The sequence below is a fragment of the Oncorhynchus kisutch genome, linkage group LG3 (assembly GCF_002021735.2).
Source record: "Oncorhynchus kisutch isolate 150728-3 linkage group LG3, Okis_V2, whole genome shotgun sequence".
NCBI classification, from domain to species: domain Eukaryota; kingdom Metazoa; phylum Chordata; class Actinopteri; order Salmoniformes; family Salmonidae; genus Oncorhynchus; species Oncorhynchus kisutch.
This window is the reverse complement of record NC_034176.2, coordinates 53,264,633-53,289,331: the sequence shown is the minus strand read 5'-3', so window position 1 is coordinate 53,289,331 and position 24,699 is coordinate 53,264,633. Positions and strand designations below refer to the sequence as shown.

Genomic DNA, 24,699 nt, shown 5'->3' with positions numbered 1-24,699 from the left:
GTTGAATGGTTTTTTTACATTAGGTACGTCAAATGAAAGATTCCTCAATGTGTCCTTCATGCAAAGTACAGTAATTTAACCTGATAAATATTTTATTTCATCATATGTTTATGAATGTCGGTCAGATGGCAAGGGAGAGAAGAATCTATCACTCTGTGAGAGTGATATTATACCTCTATGAAGCAAGGATAAAAGTTTAGATTTTTCCATTGTCATCATGCCACCTTTAATATTTAACAAATTATATACTGTGCCGGTAACTGCCAAAATAACGTAAACACTTGAGTAAACGAGGGAAACAAAGCATAGAATAAATCATTAACAATAATTTGGTGGGTGCTTATATTTGTCCTATTTTACACATGTACAAGTGTGTATTATACATGAACAAGTGTGTATTATACATGTACAAATGTGTATTATACATGTACAAGTGTGTATTATACATGTACAAATGAAGTGTGTATTATACATGTACAAGTGTGTATTATACATGTACAAGTGTGTATTATACATGTACAAGTGTATATTATACATGTACAAGTGTGAATTAGAAATGTGTTTTTTGCATATCCCAACTCCCCCTGAGACACCCTCAGAGGGCAGTCTCGAAGACCAACACAGTGACTAGAGTCTGGTTTCAACAATGGACTGTTTTGGCATAGAGGAACTACATCACTGCCTACCTCGATTTTATTCAAGCGGATAAAGTAGTAGCATATGGCAGTGACTTAGTCCCTCTATGCTCAAATAGTCCATCATTGAAACCAGACTCTAGTCACTGTGTTGCCTAGGGTCTGTTTTTTTTTTTACTTTTCAGAGATTGGGGTCATGGCCAGGGTCAGTTATTATCAGCAGCGACCCTGGAGCAATTAAGGCTAAGTGCCTCGCTAGCGACATTTTGGGTACTGGACCAACGCTCTAACTGTTAAGGCTACCTGCCGCCCACAAACGAGTGTTAGGAGCTGAGATTAAACCCACAGTCTATGGAGCAGGAGCTCGCTGCTTAGACCACCGCGCCATCCATCCATCCATTGAAAGCAGGTGCTTTATTGAAAGTAGGGCGCGAGTGGTCACTGAATGGTTTGATGAGCCTGAAAACGATGTAAATCATATGGCCGTCTCAATCACCAGGCCTTTAAGGTCAGGGCCCTCCGCAAGGCTCACAAAATCATTTTAGACCCAAGCCACTCCCTGTACCCGGACTTTGAACTACACCACTCTGGGTGCAGGTATAGGGCACCCATCAGCAGGAAAAACAGAACTAGACAATCATTTGTGCCAGGTATGATATCCCTCCTAATTAACTCGGGCTAATGTTCCTATCGACTCAGTAAGGCCAGCAGGCTAGTCTTAAAAAAAAAAATGTTTTATTGTTATGTAACTGTTATGAAAGTTGCATTGTCAATTTTGTTTTGGATTTAAACGCCACTTTAAACGTGTACATGACACTGCAACATTTCCCCATGGGGACAATAGAGTCAGTAAGTAAGTAAGTAAGATCTCAACCCAATTGAAAGCTTATGGGAGATTCTGGAGCGGCGCCTGAGACTGCGTTTTCCACCACCATCTACAAAATATCAAATGATGGAAATTCTCATGGAAGAATGGTGTCACATCCCTCCAATAGAGTTCCTAGACACTTGTAGCATCTGTGCCAAGTGGTGGCCCAACGCCCTATTAAGACAAATATTGTTGGGGTTTCCTGTATTATGGCATTTATCTGTATATGTACAGTGATTCGAGAGTAAAGTTCCAATGCTACCATTGAATGTGGACCCATGTGACCCCGCAAAAGAAAAAACGCATGTGTCACTATGACAACAGGGCACGGGAAATTATAAAGGCATAATTATACAGCCACAAGGGTCCTTAAGGTCAGGGATGTGACATGGCCGTCGCCTGAATTCAGTGTCTTTGAAAAGGACACCTTGGAACACAGTCACACAGTGTCCAACGTGCTTGTCAGACGCATGACTTTGCCCGAGAAAACAAAGCAAAATGTAGTTTTTTTTGTACTGTTTTTTTGGCTGTTGATTGGTGTTGAGTCATGGCCTAGTTATGTTTGTGCATATGAAATGGGGACAAAGAGCTAAGCCCTCAGCAGAGTTCACCTGGGTTAGCACGTTAGCCTGTCACGCTAACTTCCTACTCTTATCTCCTCTGTCACATTGTGCTGGGCCACACTGTCTGTCTCCCAGATGATAATTGGACAGAGACTTAGCATTGCTACATGGCTAATCTGTAAAGATGCAGGGTAGGCTATACTGGCCCTGGTTATCTGGGCTGAAGATCTTACTGACCACGCGCACTCACACGTGGACACACACACATATATACAGGTGCAAACACACACAAGCATGCTCTTATATACACACAGACATGGCTTGAGGACTGTGTAGGGATTGGACACACGCACGCACACACTAGTGGTGCGCGGATCAGCTATTCTTTCACCCGCACCCGCCCGCAATTGCTAATAACCCATCCAGAACCGCCCGACTATGTGTGATAAAGTGACAATCTGAAACCTGCACCTCGACCCTAACCCACTAATATAGAAAATGCACTGCAGGCTAGAGTCAGAGAAGGCAAAAATATTTTTGGGGCAGAATCTTTTGGGCCTGATTTAGATATGTTTCTACTTATATTTTCTGACATTTTGGTAGGCTATTTGTGAGTCAACTAGTCTATAATAGATACGTGCGGCTTCTCTTCTGTCACTAAAATACTAAGAATAATGAATAATGTCATAAATCGATAGAATGAACGGTTGAATCTAGTTGACATCGGTAATGTTCTCTTGTCATCTCTGCTTCTTTCGCGGAGCAAAGACTTTTAGGGGCCGAGGAGAAAATGCAACAAACAATAGTAAAAAGGAACGATTTTCTGTGCAAAATGTCCAAATGACATCAGCTTGACCAGTTGTAAAATGGAAAGCTGTGAATGACCCAACACGTTTCTGATAAAAAAGTTAGTTCGGCATAGATGCATATTTTATGTGGAAATTCTTAATTCTGCAGGAGTTAATATTAAGGCTATGTGAGACGTTATAGACCTACAGTCATTGTCCAGATTTCAGTTTCCATTCAACCCATCTGAACAGTAGGCTACAGTTCCCTTGGCGTGTCATAGGGCTATTTGAAGTCCCCGTCTTGTGACTGTCGAATTTGTGCAGAGCCTCACAATCATCACACACTGACATCCTCTCATCCTCGTTCACCACTTCCATATCTCATTTTCTTTTCTCACAGCTTTTCTCTTATTGAACAACATTCTGACATTGTTCATTGTGCCTCCATATGGACAACTTTTTCTGCTGTTCCCAAAAGCATTTGGTGAATGGAGTGTAGGCTATTTGGTGAATGGAGTGTAGGCTATTTGGTGAATGGAGTGTAGGCTATTTGGTGAATGGAGTGTAGGCTACTTGGCGAATGGAGTGTAGGCTATTTGGTGAATGGAGTGTAGGCTATTTGGTGAATGGAGTGTAGGCTACTTGGCGAATGGAGTGTAGGCTATTTGGTGAATGGAGTGTAGGCTATTTGGTGAATGGAGTGTAGGCTACTTGGTGCTCGTACAGTTCAGTTAGGCACTAAAGCTTAGGCTAATGCCAGATCGCCTAAAATATTGAAAGAAAAACCTCATTGAAGCCTATAGAAATGAATTGCACAAGAATTACACATTGAAGGTATTATTGTCTCTTTATTCAACCCGCCACCCACACGCCCTTCATTCACACAATATTTAATGACTCTAAAACCGCCTGCCCTGTGCATATACTGTAACCGAAGTGACTGTGGGTTATGGATCAACCCGCGCACACGCACAAGCACACACACACACACACACACACACACACACACACACAGACAGACACACAGTTGACTCACCCGCAGCTGGTCTCCAACAGACTATCCCCGACCTGCAGAGACGCCATGCCAAAGTCTGCTATCCTGATGTTGTTCTTCTCATCTAACAACAGGTTCTCTGGCTTCAGATCTCTGTGACTGTTGGAGAGAAGGAAGGAAAGAGAGAGAAAAACATAATTTACCCAAGTACCATGCAGAGGTGATAACAAGAAAACCTGACAATCCTACATGACTGGAATTATGCATTTCCCAGGAATATTGTCCAGGAAATGTCCCGAAAAATGTACACACTGTACTATCATTTCCTTTGATCATTTCCTTTGCTTTCTAAGAGCCCCCTGTCGGGGGCAGGCCTCTCTCATGTCGTCTCTCTCTGATAGGGTCAGTGTTCCTCTCACAGATAAAAGGGAAATGGCAGACCAGACACGATCTCAGAAAGCAGGACTGAGCTTCTACTTCTGTTTGCTCTTTAGGGCCTAGGCAGGGATACTCTCAAAGCACTTTGAGACAACGGCTGATGTAAAAACTTCTTATCAGTACATTTGATTTATTGACTGATCGATTGATTGATGATTCACCATATGGAGTGACTGTGGCAGAAGTCCAGAGCTGAGATGATCTGCCTGAAGAACTTCCTGGCTTCCTTGGGTGTTAACCGTCCCTTCTTGACCAGGTAGTCAAACAGCTCTCCCCCTGACACGTGCTCTAGCACCAGATACCTGTGGAGGGAGGGAACCACACACGTTAGATACACAGTCTAGAGCTGTATATGTCATATTATATACATGATATCATATCTCGATAGCTATGTGCGCCTGGTTCAGTGCTATAGAGCTAGTCTACAAGATCCAGGACTGCTTGTAGTGAGAGGCCAGGACCAGCTCTCCTCAAGCTGACCACACATTTACAATACATTGACATTTAATGAGGCACCCAATCCTTAATTAATGTTGATCCAGAAACCACTACTTTTAGTGCACCCTCACGTGTTAACATGTAATTCAAACATTTGGAGTAATGGTCTTCTATCCATAGAAGTTCCTCGACTCTATAGTTGTTCCTACAGCAGTTGCTACTGTGAGAGGATAGGTGGTAATTCTTGTGATATTATCTGCGGTAGCTACTGTGCTGTATGTGCGAGAAAGCACTGAAAGCACACACTACTGTAGCAGGGATACCCCATATTCCCACAACCCCCCTCCCTCCCACCCACACCACTTCCTGATTTATTAGCAGATTAAGGGATCTGCTCAAGCGTTCACCTGTCAACACTAGTTCAATTAGGAACACATTCACACATGAATTGGGAGTGGGAGAATGTATCCGAGGCAAACACTTTGCGTCCTTGTCGGCGATTCGTCTGTGTCATCGGAATATTAGGAAAACAAATTCCCACACCGGTTGTCGCTGGCGCATTTAACAATTATTGAATAGTGCATTAAGCAGAGCCATTGGAGCAGGGACACAGGAGAGATTAATACATAAGATAACATATGGATCTACATTAAACCTACAAGCTTTCCGAATAGGCAGGTTAAACTGAGGGAAAACCATATGAAACATTACATGCCCGTGTGGAAATGGCCCCGGAAAATACGTTTCTCAAGTGATTTTCAACTTGCCTCGCTTGTTTGCTAACATGTTGCTACGCACGGGTGCTTCTCCAAACATGCAGTGGAACGGTTTAAGGGAGGCACATTTGTTACAGCGTTTCAGTGAACCAAATCGTTTTTGGAAAGGACACTCACAAATATTTCTTGTTTTCGTAGACGTCGTGCAACTTTAAAACGTGAGGGTGCTCTATGAGCTTCAGAATGGCTATCTCTCGCTCCACCTGCAGAAACAGAAAAAAAGAGGGAGAAAAAGAGGGGAAATTAAGAATATTAGTGTGTGATTCAAAGTACTTATGGAAGACTTTAATGCACCCCCCCCCCCAAAATGGGTGGAGCTGTGGATGTACTGTAAGTACTGACCATCCATGAGGTCTAACATAGAGCCCTCATTGGTGCCCACTCAAAAAAACGGTTTCGGTGCTAGGGCCTAAATAATGAAGAGAAGAATGTGCAGACACAAAGAGAGAGCACAGAGGAACGGAAAGGGAGAGTGTATAGGAGGAACAGTGAGAAGTGGTGGGAATAAGAGACGGACTGGCAGTGCCAGAGGCCATGTCTAGCCTGGCAGCTTGGGTCCATGCCAGGGCCTACGGGAACAGCGACATGCCTACCACTTGTTAAGGTCCTGCTCCTGCCACAGCGCAACCACACACCAGCTAATTTAACTCATTAATCACACACTGATATCACTCTATCGAAATACATCACGACACAGCAGGTAGGGGGACATTTCAACTACTGTTTTTTACACTCTGGAATGTGGATGTGTGTGTGTGTACGCGCATGCGTGTGTGTGTCCCTAAACCACAACGGCACAGCGTATAGAACCTCAGCACCTGATAATGTGGTAACATTTTCCAATGGACCTTGGGCTAAACGTGAGGTAGGTTTATTGATGTGTTAGAAAGGTACAGTACATTTGTTCCTTGCATATAACTATTGGGTTCTATTGGCCACACACCATATGACTCACAAATACTGTGTTGCGTGCACAGGTACTACATACATTTGTGTCATGTTCTTTCACAAATAGTACACCTACAGTTGAAGTCGGAAATTTACATACACTTAGGTTGGAGTCATTAAAACTCGTTTTTCAACCAGGCCACAAATTTCTTGTTAACAAACTATAGTTTTGGCAAGTCAGTTAGGACATCTACTTTGTGCATGACACAAGTCATTTTTCCAACAATTGTTTACAGACAGATTATTTCACTTAATTCACTGTATCAACATTCCAGTGGGTCAGAAGTTAACATACACTAAGTTGACCGTGCCTTTAAACAGCTTGGAAAATTCCAGAAAATGATGTCATGGCTTTAGAAGCTTCTGATAGGCTAATTGACATCATTTGAGTCAATTGGAGGTGAGCCTGTGGATGTATTTCAAGGCCTACATTCAAACTCAGAGCCTCTTTGCTTGACCTCATGGGAAAATCAAAGGAAACCAGCCAAGACCTCAGAAAACAAATTGTAGACCTCCAAAAGTCTAGTTCATCCTTGGGAGCAATTACCAAATGCCTGAAGGTACCACGTTCATCTGTACAAACAATAGTACGCAAGTATAAACACCATGGGACCACGCAGCCATCATACCGCTCAGGAAGGAGATGTGTTCTGTCTCCTAGAGATGAACGTGCGAAAAGTGCATATTAATCCAAGAACAACAGCAAAGGACCTTGTGAAGATGCTGGAGGCAACCGGTACAAAAGTATCTATATCCACAGTAAAACGAGTCCTATATCGACATAACCTGAAAGGCCGCTCAGCAAGGAAGAAACCACTTCTCCCAAACTGCCATAAAAACGCCAGACTACGGTTTTCAACTGCACATGGGGACAAAGATTGTACTTTTTGGAGAAATGTCCTCTGGTCTGATGAAACAAAAATATAACTGTTTGGCCATAATGACCATCGTTATGTTTGGAGGAAAAAGGGAAACGCTTGCAAGCCGAAGAACACCATCCCATCCGTGAAGCACGGGGGTGGCAGCATCATGTTGTGGGGGTGCTTTGCTGCAGGAGGGACTGGTGCACTTCACAAAATATATGGCATTATGAGGAAGGCAAATTATGTGGATATATTGAAGCAAAATCTCAAGACATCAGTCAGGTAGGTAAAGCTTGGTCGCAAATGGGTCTTCCAAATGAACAATGACCCCAAGCATACTTACAAAGTTGTGGAAAATGGCTTAACAAAGTCAACAAAGTCAAGGTATTGGAGTGGCCGTCACAAAGCCCTGACCTCAATCCCATAGACAATTTGTGGGCAGAACTGAAAAAGCATGTGCCAGTAAAGAGGCCTACAAACCTGACTCAGTTACACCAGCTCTGTCAGGAGGAATGGGCCAAAATGCACCCAACTTATTGTGGGAAACTTGTGGAAGGCTACCCGAAAAGTTTGACCCAAGTTAAACAATTTAAAGGCAAAGCTACCAAATACTAATTGAGTGTTTGTAAACTTCTGACCCACTGGGAATGTGATGAAATAAATAAAAGCTCAAATAAACAATTCTCTCTACTATTATTCTGACATTCCACATTCCTAAAATAAAGTGGTGACCCTAACTGTCCTAAGACAGGGAATTTATACTAGGATTAAATGTCAGGAATTGTGACATTCATGACCAATAATACAAATTTCAACTGCATTTTTGTAGCCTCCTTACATCCAGACAAAACAGCTAGTTAGACCATACTGACATCATCATGAATGTCGTGTGGCACCCTTCATTTTGTGTGATACTGTCAAACTCAATAAAGCTTAATGATTCAAACAACTGTTACACTTCCTGCTTTGAGACATCACATTACAGGGGCAATGGCAGCTAAATGGGGAGTACACTTTATGCTTATAAGCATAGATCAATATTTGCTAACCATTAAATTAGAGTTATATGAATATGCTAATATACTGCAGTAGCTTTAGTATGACCAAATCTACCTGCAAGATGCCTAGTGCAAACCTCAGGAGGATAGACACAGACACACACACACACACACACACCACACACACACACACACACACCACCACCCCCTACCAAGAACACCTCCAGTCCAGAGTGCTGAGTTGGATTTACAGAATGCTAGCAGTATAAATGCCAGCTCTAGTGAAAACATGAGGGATGAAGCTGTGCAGCTGGCAACTGTTTCTCTCAATAAGTCTCACTCTAATTGCTTCAATAAAGGGTCTGGCTTGTTAGCCAAAGACACAGGTACCATAAACCATAACTACAGAAAAGAAACACAATGTATTCAGAATTCCCTACACAGGTCAGCATTTACAGTACATTAGAGACTGACTCTACATCTAGAGAATATTAAGCTGGGTTTGCCAAATTACTGGTATTTCATATTCATATTGCATCTCCGTTCCCTCTTCAAAAGTCAATAAAGAACACATGAAGTCATCAGTTTTGATCAGTAACCAGTGGAGTGGTATCAGTGGGAATATCTACTCCAGCTGATCAAACTAATCCTGTGTTAATACTGTACTGAATGTCCTATTGACTGGGCTTCTCATTGGCTGATCGTTCCTGCGCTATTAGGCTAGGATGTTGGGACACGCAAAGGTTTTTTAACTCAATGGGCTAAGAAAGTCTTAATGTATGGAGGCACTGGGTTCAACACCCAGTAGGACATACTGGCCTAGCATCAGAATGTATGAGAGTTGCTTGAGAGACTAAACATTGCTGGCTATTACACCATGACCCATGACATCTGGACCCAGTGAGCCAATTAGCTAGCGTGGAATCATTGGTGTGCATGCATAATTCTAAAGTTGGGTTCTATGCAGATTTGGTGGCACACATACACACAGAGTAATGCGCAACGTCTTGTAACGGCCCATGGGTGCCAACTGTCTTAGGTCAGCTGTGATCTGCCGCGAGGTGCTGTGTCCCAATGTAGCCCTTAAGTGCTATTTCTCTTAAGTGCCCAATTGTCCTGAAGTCCTGCAATCCTCATGTGAGTGTGCCATTTTCTTCCCCATGGTGCATGTTTATCAAAACTTATTGGTCACCTACACGTGTTTAGCAGATGTTATTGCGGGTGTAGCGAAAAGCTTGTGCTTCTAGTTCCCGACAGTGTAGCAACATCTAACAAGTAATATCTAACCATTTCACAACAAATACCTAATACACACACATCTAAGTAAAGGAATGGAATTAAGAATATATAAATATATGGACGAGCGCTGTAGGGTGCTCTGTAGGGTGCTCTTGCCTTGATATCTTGCAGTAGGTCTCTCCTGTATTCTGTTTACATACCTACTTTACCCCTCTTACTGCCAGCGAGACATACCTCTACCCACATACCAACAGAGGGGCACTGACACACCCACAGGGAAAAGGGGGAAAGGGTAGAGGGGTGAGAGAAAGACAAGACGAGAGGCGAGGGAAGAGAGGTAGGAACTAGGAAAGTGAGGCACAGGGGACAGAAGCAACCGACAAAATCGTAATTCTATTCCCATCAAAGCCCCAAATCTTCAAAGGTTCTGTCACTGGGATCGGGCCTGGAGCCTTGGAGCAGGGGGAAATAAATAATGAAACCCTTTAATCTTTTTATATATTTATTAACCTTTATTTATACCGGGGAACAGTGGGTTAACTGCCTCGTTCAGGGGATGAACAACAGATTTTTACCTTGTCAGCTCAGGGATTCAATCCGACAACTTTTCACTTACTGGCTCAACACTCTAACCACTAGGCTACCTGTCACCCAGTGGCTGGCCCCACCAAGCCCTCTGTCATGCCATCTTCTACCTTTCTGCCTTCTCTCATAGACAGGGAATGAAGGAAGGAGTAAGAGAGAGATTCAGAGAGAGAGCGATAGATGGAGGGATGGAGAGAGAGGGGGACTGAGCGAGAGTTTCTTGGTTACAGCAAAACTCAAAATGAAAAACGTTTCCTTTTCCATTTCCTCCTGTCCCTTTCTCTGTCTGTCTCGATCTAACTTTTCTCTTATTTCTCTTTCTCTCGTTCACACTCTCTGGCTCCTTCTCTGCAGCGTGCTGTGCTATCGAGGCCTTAACAACAGTGAGTCTAATGCTAAGTGCTAGCAACGTTTGTATGTTAACAACTGAGATGCTAAAGTTAGGTGCTAGCGACATTTATCCATTTACAACAGCGACGCTAACACTGGGTGCCACATAACCTCACACATTCACACACTCTAATGTCCTGTGGAAATCAATTTAAGAATGCATTTTCAAAACCATGAAGAAGTTCTCACAAAATTGCAGCCATATATGCATAGAAAATATATTTTAGACACATATACAGCTGAAGTCGGAAGTTTACATACACAAGTCATTTTTCTAATTGTAATTGTTTACAGGCTTTTCTATTTTTCTATTTTTCTAAATCTTCTTTTCAGATTTTTATAATTGTAATTGTTTACAGACAGATTATTTCACTTATAATTCACTGTATCACAATTCCAGTGGGTCTGAAGTTTACAGTGCCTTGCGAAAGTATTGAACTTGAACCCCCTTGAACTTTGCGACCTTTTGCCACATTTCAGGCTTCAAACATAAAGATATAAAACTGTATTTTTTTGTGAAAATCAACAACAAGTGGGACACAATCATGAAGTGGAACGACATTTATTGGATATTTCAAACTTTTTTAACAAATCAAAAACAAAAATTATTCAGCCCCTTTACTTTCAGTGCAGCATACTCTCTCCAGAAGTTCAGTGAGGATCTCTGAATGATCCAATGTTGACCTAAATGACTAATGATGATAAATACAATCCACCTGTGTGTAATCAAGTCTCCGTATAAATGCACCTGCACTGTGATAGTCTCAGAGGTCCGTTAAAAGCGCAGAGAGCATCATGAAGAACAAGGAACACACCAGGCAGATCCGAGATACTGTTGTGAAGAAGTTTAAAGACGGATTTGGATACAAAAAGAAACATTTTGCACGCCCAATTTTTCAGTTTTTGATTTGTTAAAAAAGTTTGAAATATCCAATAAATGTCGTTCCACTTCATGATTGTGTCCCACTTGTTGTTGATTCTTCACAAAAAAATACAGTTTTATATCTTTATGTTTGAAGCCTGAAATGTGGCAAAAGGTCGCAAAGTTCAAGGGGGCCGAATACTTTCGCAAGGCACTGTACATACACTAAGTTGACTGTGCCTTTAAACAGCTTGGAAAATTCCAGAAAATTACGTCATGGCTTTAGAAGCTTCTGATAGGCATAATTTGAGTCAATTGGAGGTGTACCTGTGGATGTATTTCAAGGCCGACCTTCAAACTCAGTGCCTCTTTGCTTGACATCATGGGAAAAACCAAAAGAAATCTTCCAAGACCTCAGAAAAAAACTTTGTAGACCTCCACAAGTCTGGTTCATCCTTGGGAGCAATTTCCAAATGCCTGAAGGTACCACGTTCATCTGTACAAACAATAGTACGCAAGTATAAACACCACGGGACCACGCAGCCGTCATACCGCTCAGGAAGGAGACACGTTCTGTCTCCTAGAGATGACCGTACTTTAATGCGAAAAGTGCAAATCAATCCCGTATATAAACTTCCGACTTCAACTGTATATGCATGCAGCACCAGTATGCACACAGCACTCACACACGCCCACGCACGCACGCACACACACACACGCACGCACTCACACATACACACCACTAATAAAGTGCATATGATCAGTATAATGAGAGGTTATTCTTGGTTAGGGTTGCTAGATTGGATGATTGCATACTAGCCGATCTCCCAGTAAACAGGACTGATTATCCTATTTCCCCTGAGGGAAACCCAGCCTGCCAAACCCTCCACTTTTCCCACAGACAGACTCAAGGTCAACTGACTTACTACTTACTACCAATGACAAAAACTCATCCAAATTGCAACTGTAATGGGTAGATTAACTTGGCTATCATTAGAGAAGGGCGGTTGCCAGATCCTAAGTGAAAATTCCAAAATCGATTTAAACGGCTTGTATGGAACTATAGAGGACGATTTGGGGTTACAACATGAGAGAATGAGAGGCAGTTTAACCTACTGTTCCTAGGCTGTCATTGTAAATAAGAATGTGTTCTTAACTGACTTGCCTAGTTAAATAAAGGTTAAAAAAATTGAAATTGTCAAAATGATATGTGGAGTTGGTAAGGTTCTGATCACTCCTGTGATGTCAATTATGGAAAACAAGGGGAACGTGGATCCGGACATAAGCGTATGGAAGGACGGAATGGAGGAGTGTAGGGGAGGGAAGCGTGGAGGTGCATCGCTTTCCTTTGCCGTCATATCTAATAAGCCCTCCCCTCCCCTCCCCTCTTCTCCCCCCATCATCCACCCTGTCATCTCCTTGGATCAGTGACACACACTTCAGTGCTGGTAATTAAACCCATGTACAAGGTAAACAACCCCCCCACCCTATCATTGAGATGGAGAAATATAACGCAATGTATTATGCTCAATTATTCCACATATGGTGTGTTAATGTGTAGTAATAAAGTGTTGAGGAGTGGGGTGATGGGGGAGAGGCGGTCACACAACAGACCTTAGAGAAATTAGGTGAGACAACGTGTCAGGTCTACAGCTGCTCCTGTAGGCTGCTGAGAGAGGGTGTGTGTGTGTGTGTGTGTGTGTGTGTGTGTGTGTGTGTGTGTGTGTGTGTGTGTGTGTGTGTGTGCGCGCGCATCATACATAATGGTCTCTTTGAACTAAAGAGACCATTATAGCAGTAGCATATTTCATACACCATGGTGCTTGTATAGTGCAACATCTGATGAAAATGATTGTGTATTTTCACTGTTCAGTACCAAGACTAACTCCCTCAAGAAGATGTATTGTGCTGTGAGAAGCTTCTACCATTCAAATCAAATCACTTCACCAGGGTCTGTTATTCCTGTCAAGTGTGTGTGTGTGTGTGCGTGGGGGGGGGGGCTTGGGGGGGCTGAGTGCTCCAGCTCGAAATGGAAAAACTGGACAACAGCCATCAAGCATTATTATGTGAAGCTCCATGGTTAGATTGGTGGAATTCCAAAATACCCTTACACTTTGTTTTCCTGGAGCTAGGGTATTGGATTTATTAGAAATAATGCCCACCATCAAGAAACAGATTCCTGCTCTGAAAACAGTTGTGTTGCATATTGAGGCTAATGACTCAATGAAATCTGTTTCTAATTTCTGAGAATGCTCAGAAATTAGCAGCACATATAATTGTATAACAATTCCATCTCCTCGCATTTTTTGCCCGTCTTTGGTCTCTTCACCAGTGGACTTGGGCATGTCCTTCGTCGACAATTTTGACTCCTTCTGGAATAGGCCAGGCTACTTTGTGGAAGACGGAATTCACCTGGGTGAAAATGGCTCCCGGCTGTTGTCATTAAACATTGGAAAGGTTCTTGGTCAACTAAATTGATGTGAGGACAATATTAGCATTACATGTAAGTCAATTCTTACCATCTCCTCTTTGGTCACTGTGAAAGTTTCACATGATGTATCTGAAAGTGGTGACATGCCTAATGGTGGTAACAGGAGAAATGTAATTGCTATTCCTACTTTCTTTTCTTTTCCTAATAGGTATAATCCAATCTTTGAGTCTCCTGTTGTTCTGAAATCTCAAAGTAATCTAACTTGTGTTGAAACTCTGTGTGATTTTAAATACAGAAAAGGTTTGACATTTTTACATCTTAACATTTGTAGTTTATTACCTAAAATTGATCATGTCAAGATCTGGTTCTCTCAGGTAGACCCTGATATTTTTATTTGATCTGACACCTGGTTAACCGACAAAACCTTGGACTCTGAGGTTGCTATGGATGGTTACAATGTGTTTAGGGCTGATATGAAAGGCAAAGGTGGTGGTGTTGCTTTTTACACAAATAATCGTATTTCTGTCTCTCTGTTAAAGTCTACCTCCAGTCCTTGAATTGTTGGCTTTAAGTCTTCAGTTGGGTTCAAATTCAGAAATAACAGTTATAGGAATCTATTGTCCACCCTCCACCAAGAAGTGTGTACTAAACAAACTCAATGATTCAATTGCCATTTTTACTACCCCAGAGGTGTGTTTTGCAAGAGGTGTGTTTTCTGTGGTTCGTTGCAGAAGCTTGAATTGTTTACCACGTGCGTTATCAAGACCTAGTGTTTTTTTTTTTTCAAGTATACTGTGATCCTGCGGCTACCATTTCTCAGGAGAGTATTATGTTTATCCTGAACACTGATTCCTCGTCTGGTCTCTCCTCTGCAGCTGGATCCAACCTTACCACGTCACAGCAAACTTCTGCCACAACATGGACACAGCAGAGATCACCCAGATCCGGAATATGGTAGCCTACCAAGGAGAACTGTTAGGACGGCAGCAAGAACAGCACTCCCAAATCTCCGGGACCCTTCGGGTACTTGCTGAGTCCCTCCAACCACGGCACACCCCCAACCAAGGAGAAACCAATACCCATGTCTCAACGCCCAGTGCTACAGACATCATTGTGATTCCTCCAGGGAACCTGCGCCCAACCCAAGATCCCAGCCCCCGAATGGTATGATGGCAACCCGGGAGGCTCCAAGGGGTTCCTCGCACAGTGTTCTCTGGTGATCGAGCTACAGTCCTCCTCGTTCCACACTGATCAGGCCATGATCGACTACATCATCTCTCTACTCTTGGGCAAGGCCCTGGCATGGGAAGAGCAGCCACCATCTTGCAGATCCATAGTAGCATTCACTGCCGAGCTGCGAGGAGTGTTTGACCAACCACTCAATGGACGAGAAGCGGCCAGCCGACTGTTCAACCTCCACCAAGGGGTCAGACCAGTTGCTGACTTCGCCATTGGGGGGGGGGGGGGGGGGGGTCGCACTCATCGCACACGTCTGAGCCCACAGGAGCATGGCTGCTGTCTCTACAGCGGAGGTTTCAGTCATGTCCGTGCTACCTGACCAGAGCTGACGGGAAACGCCAGGGCTCGCCAGGACATGGGGAGACCCTGACGAGCTGAGCAGTTACATCCCAGCTACCCAGTCACCATCTGTTACTAACCGCAACCCTCCACTGGGACAACCGTCAGCACCAGATTCAAGCCTTTGTGGACTGCAGGGCCGCAGATAATTTCATTGATCAATACTGCAGGTGGAATATCAGACCAAGCCCATTCTACTGCAGGTTGGGGTGAACCACTCTGAGACTCTTAGTTTTCTGTTGATAACTGCCCCCCGAGAACCCCCTTACCCTAGGGTAACCCAGGCTAGTGCTACATAACCCACTAGTTTCCTGGTCCACGGGACACCTACTAGACCGGGGTAAGGACTGCCAGACTAAAAATCTAAGACCCCCACCAAGAGCCTCACCGTGTCCTCCTGCATCCCTTGAAGACCAAGACTTGGTAAGAGGAAATTGTTTCTATAAGTAGTAGTCACCACCCCCTTGAGTGAGATCAGAGAGCGTGTCAGCCTGACGGAACCGCCCCTTTTGAACTAACTGTATAAAATGATGGGTTAAGAATGAACATATTAGACCAGACGTAGAGCTGCAGCTCACTTTTAAAGTGATTAGATAAATAACAGTCATCAGATTAATGAAAGTAAGTTCCTTTAGATTCTAGCCCTATTACTGACTAAATTGATATGCATTTAATCACCATTTTATCTCTGCAGGCTATATATTTGAATGCATTTCAACGCCAGCTCTTGAGCAAGACGTCGGTGTCCGCAACCTGGCTGGTTTTCCTTTTGTAATCCTTGATTGTCTGTAGACCCTGCCACATACGTCTCGTATCTGAGCCGTTGAATTACGACTCTACTTTGTCTCTGTACTAACGTTTTGCCAGTTTGATTGCCTTACAGAGGGAATAACTACACTGGTGGGTTCAACCGTATTCCCAGTCAACTTGCCATGGTTAAATGCGGTGGTTTTCGTTTTTGGTTTTGCGTGAATGCTGCCATCTATCCACAGTTTCTGGTTTGAGAAGGTTTTACTAGCCACAGTGGGAACAACATCCCCTATACACTTCCCCGATGAACTCATTCACCATGTCCGTGTATACGTCAATGTTATTCTCAGAAGCTACCCGGAACATATCCCAGTCCGCGTGATCAAAACAATCTTGAAGCATGGATTACGATTGGTCAGACCAGGTACTTTCTGTTTGAGTTTCTGCCTATAGGAAGAGAGGAGCAAAATGGAGTCATGATCAGATTTACTGAAGGGGGGGAGAAGGAGGACTGTGTAAGCATCCCGGAAGGGGGAGAAGCAGTGGTCTGTGTTTTTCCAGAGTGAGTACTACAGTACAGTCAATGTGTTGATAGAACTTCGGTAATGTTTTCCTCAAATTTGCTTTGTTAAAATCCCCAGGTAAAATAAATGCAGACACAGGATATGTGGTTTCCAGTTTGCATAATGTCCAGTGTATTTCCTTGAGAGCCATTGTGGTATCGGCTTGAGGGGGAATATACACGGCTGTGACTATAACCGAAGAGAATTATCTTGGGAGGTAATACGGTCTGCATTTGATTGTGAGGTATTCTAGGTTGGGTGAACAAAATTACTTGAGTTTCTGTATATTATCACAATCACACAATGAGTTGTCAATCACGAAACATACACCACCGCCTTTCTTCTTCCCGGAGAGATCTTTATTCCTGTCTGCACGATGTACTGAGAACCCAGCTGGCTGTATGGACGGGGACAGTGTATCCCGAGAGAGCCATGATTCTGTGAAACAAAGTATGTTACAGTCCCTGATGACTCTCTGGAAGGAGATCCTCTCCCTGAGCTCGTCTACTTTATTGGCCAGAGACTGAACATTAGTGAGTAAAATACTTGGAAGCAGTGGATGGTGTGAACGCCGCCTGAGTCGGACTAGAAGTCCACTCCAAATACCTCTTCTCCACCGGCCGCGTCTTGGAGCAGCCTCTTGGATAAGTTAAATTGACATGGGGGGTACGGACAAAGAATCCAATTCGGGAAAGTTGTATTCCTGGTCGTAATGATGGTGAGTTACCGCCACTCTGATATCTAAAAGTTATTTCCGGCTGTATGTAATAACAACAAAAAACGTTCTGGGATAACGTAAGAAATAACACATAAAAAAAAACAAATGAATGCCAAGTTGCTTAGGATCTAGAAGCAGAACCTCCATGTCTGTCTGCGCCATCTCTCCATTATAATCAGTTGTTATAAAACAATGTGCTACTCAGTCTAATAAAATGTGATTGATGGACTATTGTAGGCTTAGTCCCAGTCCCAGCATCTCAGGCTCTGATGGGTTGAGACGGCCTGTGGTTTCCAGAGGGAATTGCGGGTAGTGTAGTTGGCTGAGGATGAATGTAGTTCATTATTGGGCTAATCAGTGCTAACGAGACAGGGTACGTCAAAAGCGCAAGTGGCATCCCCCGGTGAGGAATATGAGTGTGTGCGTCATGCGCCATACCCATTTCTTTAGAGTAGCTGGAGGAGTGCAGATGTTCTCTCTTCCCCTCTCGCTGCATCCTTCCCTCTTTCTTTTCCTAGTCCCTCTATCCTTTGTCCCTCTCGTTCCACTCCCTCTAGCGCTATCATTAGCCGAACAGACTGTGTTAGTACTCAGTGAAAACAGAATCATATATGAATCAGAGACAGCATGAGAGTAAAAAAAATATCTAAGAGTTTAGATGATCTAATTCCACAACAATGCTTAAACTCCATCAGGAGACCTCTTCCGAGGTCTGGAAAAAATGAATAATAAATGTGGATTTTGGGGTGTAGTTACCCTTTTAATGTAGGTGGCACTAGCAAGAGACCGTTGGTTAGCAATGTTTCTGTAGCGCTCATGTAAGTGCAGAGTTTGCAAAACAAAAGCCCACTGGATTGATGCAACTCATCATGATATCATTCTGCCAGGTAGGCATAGGCTACTTGATCCTATTCACTGATCCTATTCAAATCCCTGGTAATAATGTGCAAATAAAGCACTACTGTTTCTACAGTCAAATCAAATCAAAATGTATTAGTCACATGCGCCTTACAGTGAAATGCTTACTTACAAGCCCCTAACCGACAGTGCAGTTTTAAAAAATACGGATAAGAATAAGAGATAAAACTAACAGGTAATTAAAGAGCATCAGTAAAAAATGACAATATATACAAGGGGGTGCCGGTACAGAATCAATGTGCGGGGGCACCGGTTAGTTGAGGTAGTATGTACACGTAGGTAGAGTTAATTAAAGTGACTATGCATAGATGACAACAGAGATTGGCAGTGGTATGGAGAGGGGGGGTCAATGTAAATAGTCTGGGTAGCCATTTTATTAGATGTTCAGGAGTCTTATGGCTTGGGGGTAGAAGCTGTTTAGAAGCCTCTTGGACCTATACTTGGTGCTAAGGTACCGCTTGCCGTGCAGTAGCAGAGAGAACAGTCTATGACTAGGGTGGCTGGAGTCTTTGACAATTTTCAGGGCCTTCCTCTGACACCGCCTGGTATAGATGTCCTGGATGGCAGGAAGCTTGGCCCCAGTGATGTACTGGGCTGTTCGCACTACCCTCTGTAGTGCCTTGCGGTCGGAGAACAAGCAGTTGCCATACCAGGCAGTGATGCAACCAGTCAGGATGCTCTCGATGGTGCAGTTGTAGAACCTTTTGAGGATCTGATGACCCATGCCAAATCTTGTCAGTCTCCTGAGGTTTTGTTGTGTCTACTTCACGACTGTCGTGGTGTGCTTGGACCATGTTAGTTTGTTAGTAATGTGGACACCAAGGAACTTCATGCTCTCCACCTGCTCCACTGCAGCTCCCGTTGATGAGAATGGGGGCGTGCTCGGTCCTCTTTTTCCTGTAGTCCACAATCATCTCCTTTGTCCTGATCATGCTGAGGGAGAGGTTGTTGTCCTGGCACCACATAGCCAGGTCTCTGACCTCCTCCCTATAGGCTGTCTCGTTGTTGTCGGTGATCAGGCAGGTTACCTTAGTGTTCTTGGGCATGGGCACAGGCACTATGGTGCTTCACGGAGTCGGTACAAACATGTTGGGATTACAGACTCAGACAGAGAGAGGTTGAAAATGTCAGTGAAGACACTTGCTAGTTGGTCAGTGCATGCGCGCAGTACGTGTCCTGGTAATCTGTCTGTGAATTGACCTGTCTAAAGGTCTTACTCACATCGGTTGTGGAGAGCGTGGTCACACTGTCTTCCGGTACATCTGGTGCTCTCATGCATGTTTCAGTGTTATTTTCCTTGAAGCCAGCATAGAAGTAGTTCAGCTCGTCTGGTAGGCTTGTGTCACTGGGCAGCTCTTGGCTCTGCTTCCCTTTGTAGTCTGACGAGTGTCAGAGCCGGTGTAGTACGACTCGATCTTACTCCTGTATTGATGTTTTGCCTGTTTGATGGTTCATCGGAGGACATTGTAGGATTTATTATAAGCTTCCAGGTTAGAGTCCCGCCCCTTGAAAGTGACAGCTCTAGCCTTTAGCTCAGTCCGGCTGCTGCCTGTAATCCATGGCTTCTGGTTGGGGTATGTACGTACGGTCACTGTGGGGACGAAGTCATCGATGCACTTATTGATGAAGCCAATATGTGTTGTACTCCTCAATGCTGCCATTGGAGGAATCACGAAACATATTCCAGTCTGTGCTATCAAAACAGTCCTGTAGCTTAGCATCTGCTTCATTTGACAACATTTTTATTGATCTAGTCACTGGTGCTTTCTGCTTTAATTTTTGCTTGTAAGCAGGAATCAGGAGGATGGAATTATGGCCAGATTAGCCAAATGGGGCGAGGGGGAGCTTTGTATGCATCTCTGTGTGTGGAGTATAGGTGGTCCAGAGTACTTTTCCCTCTGGTTGCACATTTAACATGCTGATAGAAATTTGGTAAAGCTGATTTAAGTTTCCCTGCATTAAAGTCTCCGGCTACTAGGAGCACCACCTCTGGGTGAGCGTTTTCTTGTTTTCTTATGGCAGAATACAGCTAATTCAATGCTAGCCTCTGACTGTGGTGGTATGTAAACATCTACAAAGAATACAGATGAAAACTCTCTCGGTAGGCAGTGTGGTCTACAGCTTATCATGAGAAACTCTACCTCAGCTGAACAATAACTCGAGACTTCCTTAGATATCATGCACCAGCTGTTGCTTACAAAAAATACATAGACCGCCGCCCCTTGTCCTACCAGGCGTCGCTGTTCTATCCTGCCGGTACATCGTTTAACTTCTTGGTGACAGGGGGCAGTATTTTCACGTCCGGATGAAATGCATGCCAAAATTCAACTGCCTGCTACTCATCCCCAGAAGATAAGATATGCATAGTGTTAGTAGATTTGGAGAGAAAACACTCTGAAGTATCTAAAACTGTTTGAACCATGTCTGTGAGTATAACAGAACTTATTTAGCAGGCGAAACCCTGAGGACAAACCATTCAGAATTATTTTTTTTGAGGTCACTCTCTTTTCAATGTGTTTTCATTGGGAATCCAGATTTCCAAGGGACCTTCTTGCAGTTCCTATCGCTTCCACTGGATGTCAACAGTCTTTAGAAATTGGTTAAGGTTTTTCCTTTGTGTAATAAAGTATGGCCATCTTGAAAGAGGGTCACTTGAAGTGTACTGTTAGATAGAGGGGGGTGACCAGAAAGCTGGCTACAGTTTGTTTTCCTCCTGTATCCACCTGTATTGCATCATCCCGTCTTCAATTTTATCGATTATTTACGTAAAAAAATCCTTAAAGTTGTATTACAAAAGTAGTTTGAAATGTTTTGGCAAAGTTTACAGGAAACTTTTGAGATATTTTGTAGTCATATTGCGCAAGTTGGAACCAGTGTTTTACTGGATGAAACGAGCCAAATAAATGGACATTTTGGATATATGTCGACGGATTTAATCGAAAAGGACCATTTGTGATGTTTATGGGACATATTGGAGTGCCAATAAAAGAAGCTCGTCAAAGGTAAGGCATGAATAATATTTTTATTTCTGCGTTTTGTGTTGCGCCTGCAGGGTTGAAATATGCTTCTCTCTCTTTATTTACGGAGGTGCTATCTTCAGATAATAGCATCTATGCTTTTGCCGAAATCTGACATGTTGGCTGGATTCACAACCCGTGTGGCTTTAATTTGTTATCTTGCATGTGTGATTTAATGAAAGTTAGATTTTTATAGTAATTTTTTGAATTTGGGGCTAAGCATTTTCACCAGCCATCGGTATGTTGATGTTGTCGTCTTTCAGCCACAACTCCGTGAAGTATAAGATGTTACAGTTTTTAATGTCTCTGTTGGTAGTTTAATCTTAAGCGTAACTTGTTGATTTTATTGTCCAAAGATTGCACATTTGCTAGTAGAATTGAGGGAAGTGGGGGTTTATTCGATCGCCTTTGACTTCTCAGCAGGCAGCCCGCTCTCCGGCCTCTCTTTCTCCGCCTCCTCTTCACGCAGATCACGGGGCTCGAGGCCTGTTCCCGAGGGAACCTTATATCCTCCGCCTTGGACTCGTCAGAGTTGTGAAAGAAGAAAAAGGATTCAGCTAGTCCGTGGAGAGAAATCGCTGTCCTAATGTCTAGAAGTTATTTTCGGTCATAAGAGATGGTAGCGGCAACATTATGTACAAAATGAGTAAAAAAATAAGTTACAAACAACGCAGATAAACAAACAACAAACACAATCGGTTAGGGGCACATAAAACGTCTGCCTTCTGCATCCGGCGCCATTTTAGGGTCCCTCCATTACCACCAATGGTCTCACTTATCTCAGGGATTTAGCTACTGTGTCTATGCATTAACTCTGAGGGATTAACACAGGTTCATTATCACCAACACAAAGTCATTAAGAAAAAAATCCATATGCAAAACGAGACACAGATATGCAAAACCATACACAATGCACTCTCATACACATTACAGGGATACATACAAATGGATGCATGCATAATGGTATGCACAAGGCAGTTCTACACAAAAATATGTGGAGCCTCACTCTCCCTTTCTCTTAGTCTTTCTGTCTCTCTCTCTCTCTCTCTCTCTCTCTCTCTCTCTCTCTCTCTCTCTCTCTCTCTCTCTCTCTCTCTCACACTCACACTTGCACACGCATGCACACACACACACACAAACTGCAATCAGTGTCTCACATGTGTTAATAGATCGGTAATGCTTAGGCTCTTCCTCTCTCCCACTAGCAGTGTTCTGAGCACTGGGATCAATGGAAAATTATTCCACGGGAAGTCTGTAATCTCCCTAACACATCCCACCAACTCCCTCTGCACACACACGCACAAACACACACACACACACACACACACACACACACACACACACACACACACACACACACACACACACACACACACACACACACACACACAATAACCGAGGGCACTGTATGGAGAGGTCTTCGTCAACTGATGGTGCTGTCATACTGAACCCCTGAGCGAGCTCAGCTCACCCATCCATTCACCATCTCCACAGAGGGACCTGGTCCTGAACAGCTGTGCGTCTGCTGCAGTATCATTCCTCAGTGTGTGTGTGTGTGTTTGCTTGCCTGCCTTCATCTAGTCTCAAGAGGACCACAATGGAAATAAGTCTCAGACTTTATTGTGTGTTATCCTCAATGATTTTACCTCATGTGCATGTACGGCTTTTTCAAGTGTTGTGTGTGTGCGCGCTTGTTTTTTTTTTTAAATGATCGAATGAATAAACTAAACTAAACTTCGTGTTTGTGTGTCTGCGTGTGTATTGGTATGTGGTCAGAGGATGCAATAAAACTAGTGAGGATCTCTAGAGATTGAAGATACACTGAGAACCAGCGACGTGTTCATTAGCGGACCCTAAGGACTACTAACGATGTGGGATGTATGATGCGTGTGGGCTGAGAGAGAAGACGGATGACAGCCTCCCTCCTGAGTTACAGAATGACTGAGATGTGGCGTCAATGGATCTGTCCTTTTAAAGAAGTCGTCTACAGTGCCATAGACGGTGACTAAGGTCACACGTTGAAGAGTGTGTGTGGGTTCAAGGTGAGTCGATAACACCTTCGCAGATCCTCAACGCCACACGTCAGTGAATCAAACAAGCTGCTCCTCGGTCAATGCGGTGTTGAATGACCAGATAATCCTAAAGGCTATCCTACGGCAGAGGGGGTCACACACAGACACACCCTCTCTCTCTCTCTCTCGCACAAAGATGTCCAAGGAAGGCCAAACTGATTGACATTCATCTCTCTACAAGTCACTCAGGGGCAAACACACAAACACAAGCACACACACACACACACACACGTACACACACCCATCCAATAATCACACCATCCGGCCTCTCCTGACCAATCAATGGCCTAGCTCTGCGTGGGCTGAGCATTCTTAATGAATTATAAGGATTGACTGGGGAGCCGCTCGTTCGCAGCTCCTCCGAATCCCACGTTAATTGAAATGCAATACGGAGCTCAGGGCCACGGAGAGGGACGTCAATTGGAACATCCTCACAGAAATCAAACCACCATCTGTTGCTGTGATAACGAGGGCTGTGTCCGAAAACGTTACGAACGGTCAAATCCTTGCTTCCTCAGATCTTGTTTCCTCCCCCTGGACCTCCTTCTCAAATGAGCTTTGAGAGGACAGCCTATTGTGAGCCTGAATGAGTCTGGAGCTGAGGACTGCAACCAGAGTTGTGCTGTGATGGCGTAATGTGACTCGGCTGGAGGATGTTCTGCGTACACATTGGGAATACTGGTTATTTGAGGCAGTCACGCAACACTCATTCGGATCGACCACCACCACATTATAATTGTCACTACATAGTGTCATGTTAAACAATCACTTACAGTATAGGAGAGGAGAAATTTGATTTGAGGATCGGATTGAATTGAGTCCCTTGTTGAAAGCTTTAGATTGTTGATTAGTAACAACGGTTTGACTCGTATGTTTCCATCTAGTTTCCAATCTAAGTGTATCGATGCAAATACTGTATATAAAATTTAAAAAAGACTCATAGTTAGTCTGCACTCTGTAACTCCAAGGTCTCCTCGTGGTATGTAAATGATAACTAGCCAGGGCTGGGGAGAGAGCATATGAAGGCCATTAATTCTCATATGAGAGTTCTGGAGGTGACGGGCTGAGAAATAGCTAGCTGAGCGTCTCCCCTGTTCCCAGCTGCAATGATGATGACTACATTACACAGAATACATTATAGCATAATCATACAGAGAGAGAGAGAGAGAGAGAGAGAGAGAGAGAGAGAGAGAGAGAGAGAGAGAGAGAGAGAGAGAGAGAAAAAAAAAAATTGGGAGGGGTTCAGAGAGATAGTCAAAGATTGGGT

General features: G+C 43.6%; 1 protein-coding gene across 4 annotated transcripts in view; it reads right to left on the bottom strand.

Annotated features, from left to right (window-relative positions):
- Positions 1-24,699, bottom strand: part of brsk2b (BR serine/threonine kinase 2b) — a 179,944-nt gene that overhangs the window by 55,345 nt on the left and 99,900 nt on the right. For all 4 annotated transcript variants that reach the window (XM_031808120.1, XM_031808124.1, XM_031808116.1 and 1 more), the window contains exons 3-5: positions 5,618-5,703; positions 4,448-4,588; positions 3,891-4,007 (exon numbers count right to left, since the gene is read on the bottom strand). In XM_031808120.1, coding sequence (XP_031663980.1) covers positions 3,891-4,007; positions 4,448-4,588; positions 5,618-5,703 — 344 coding nt within the window. The remainder of the gene's footprint in view (positions 1-3,890; positions 4,008-4,447; positions 4,589-5,617; positions 5,704-24,699) is intronic.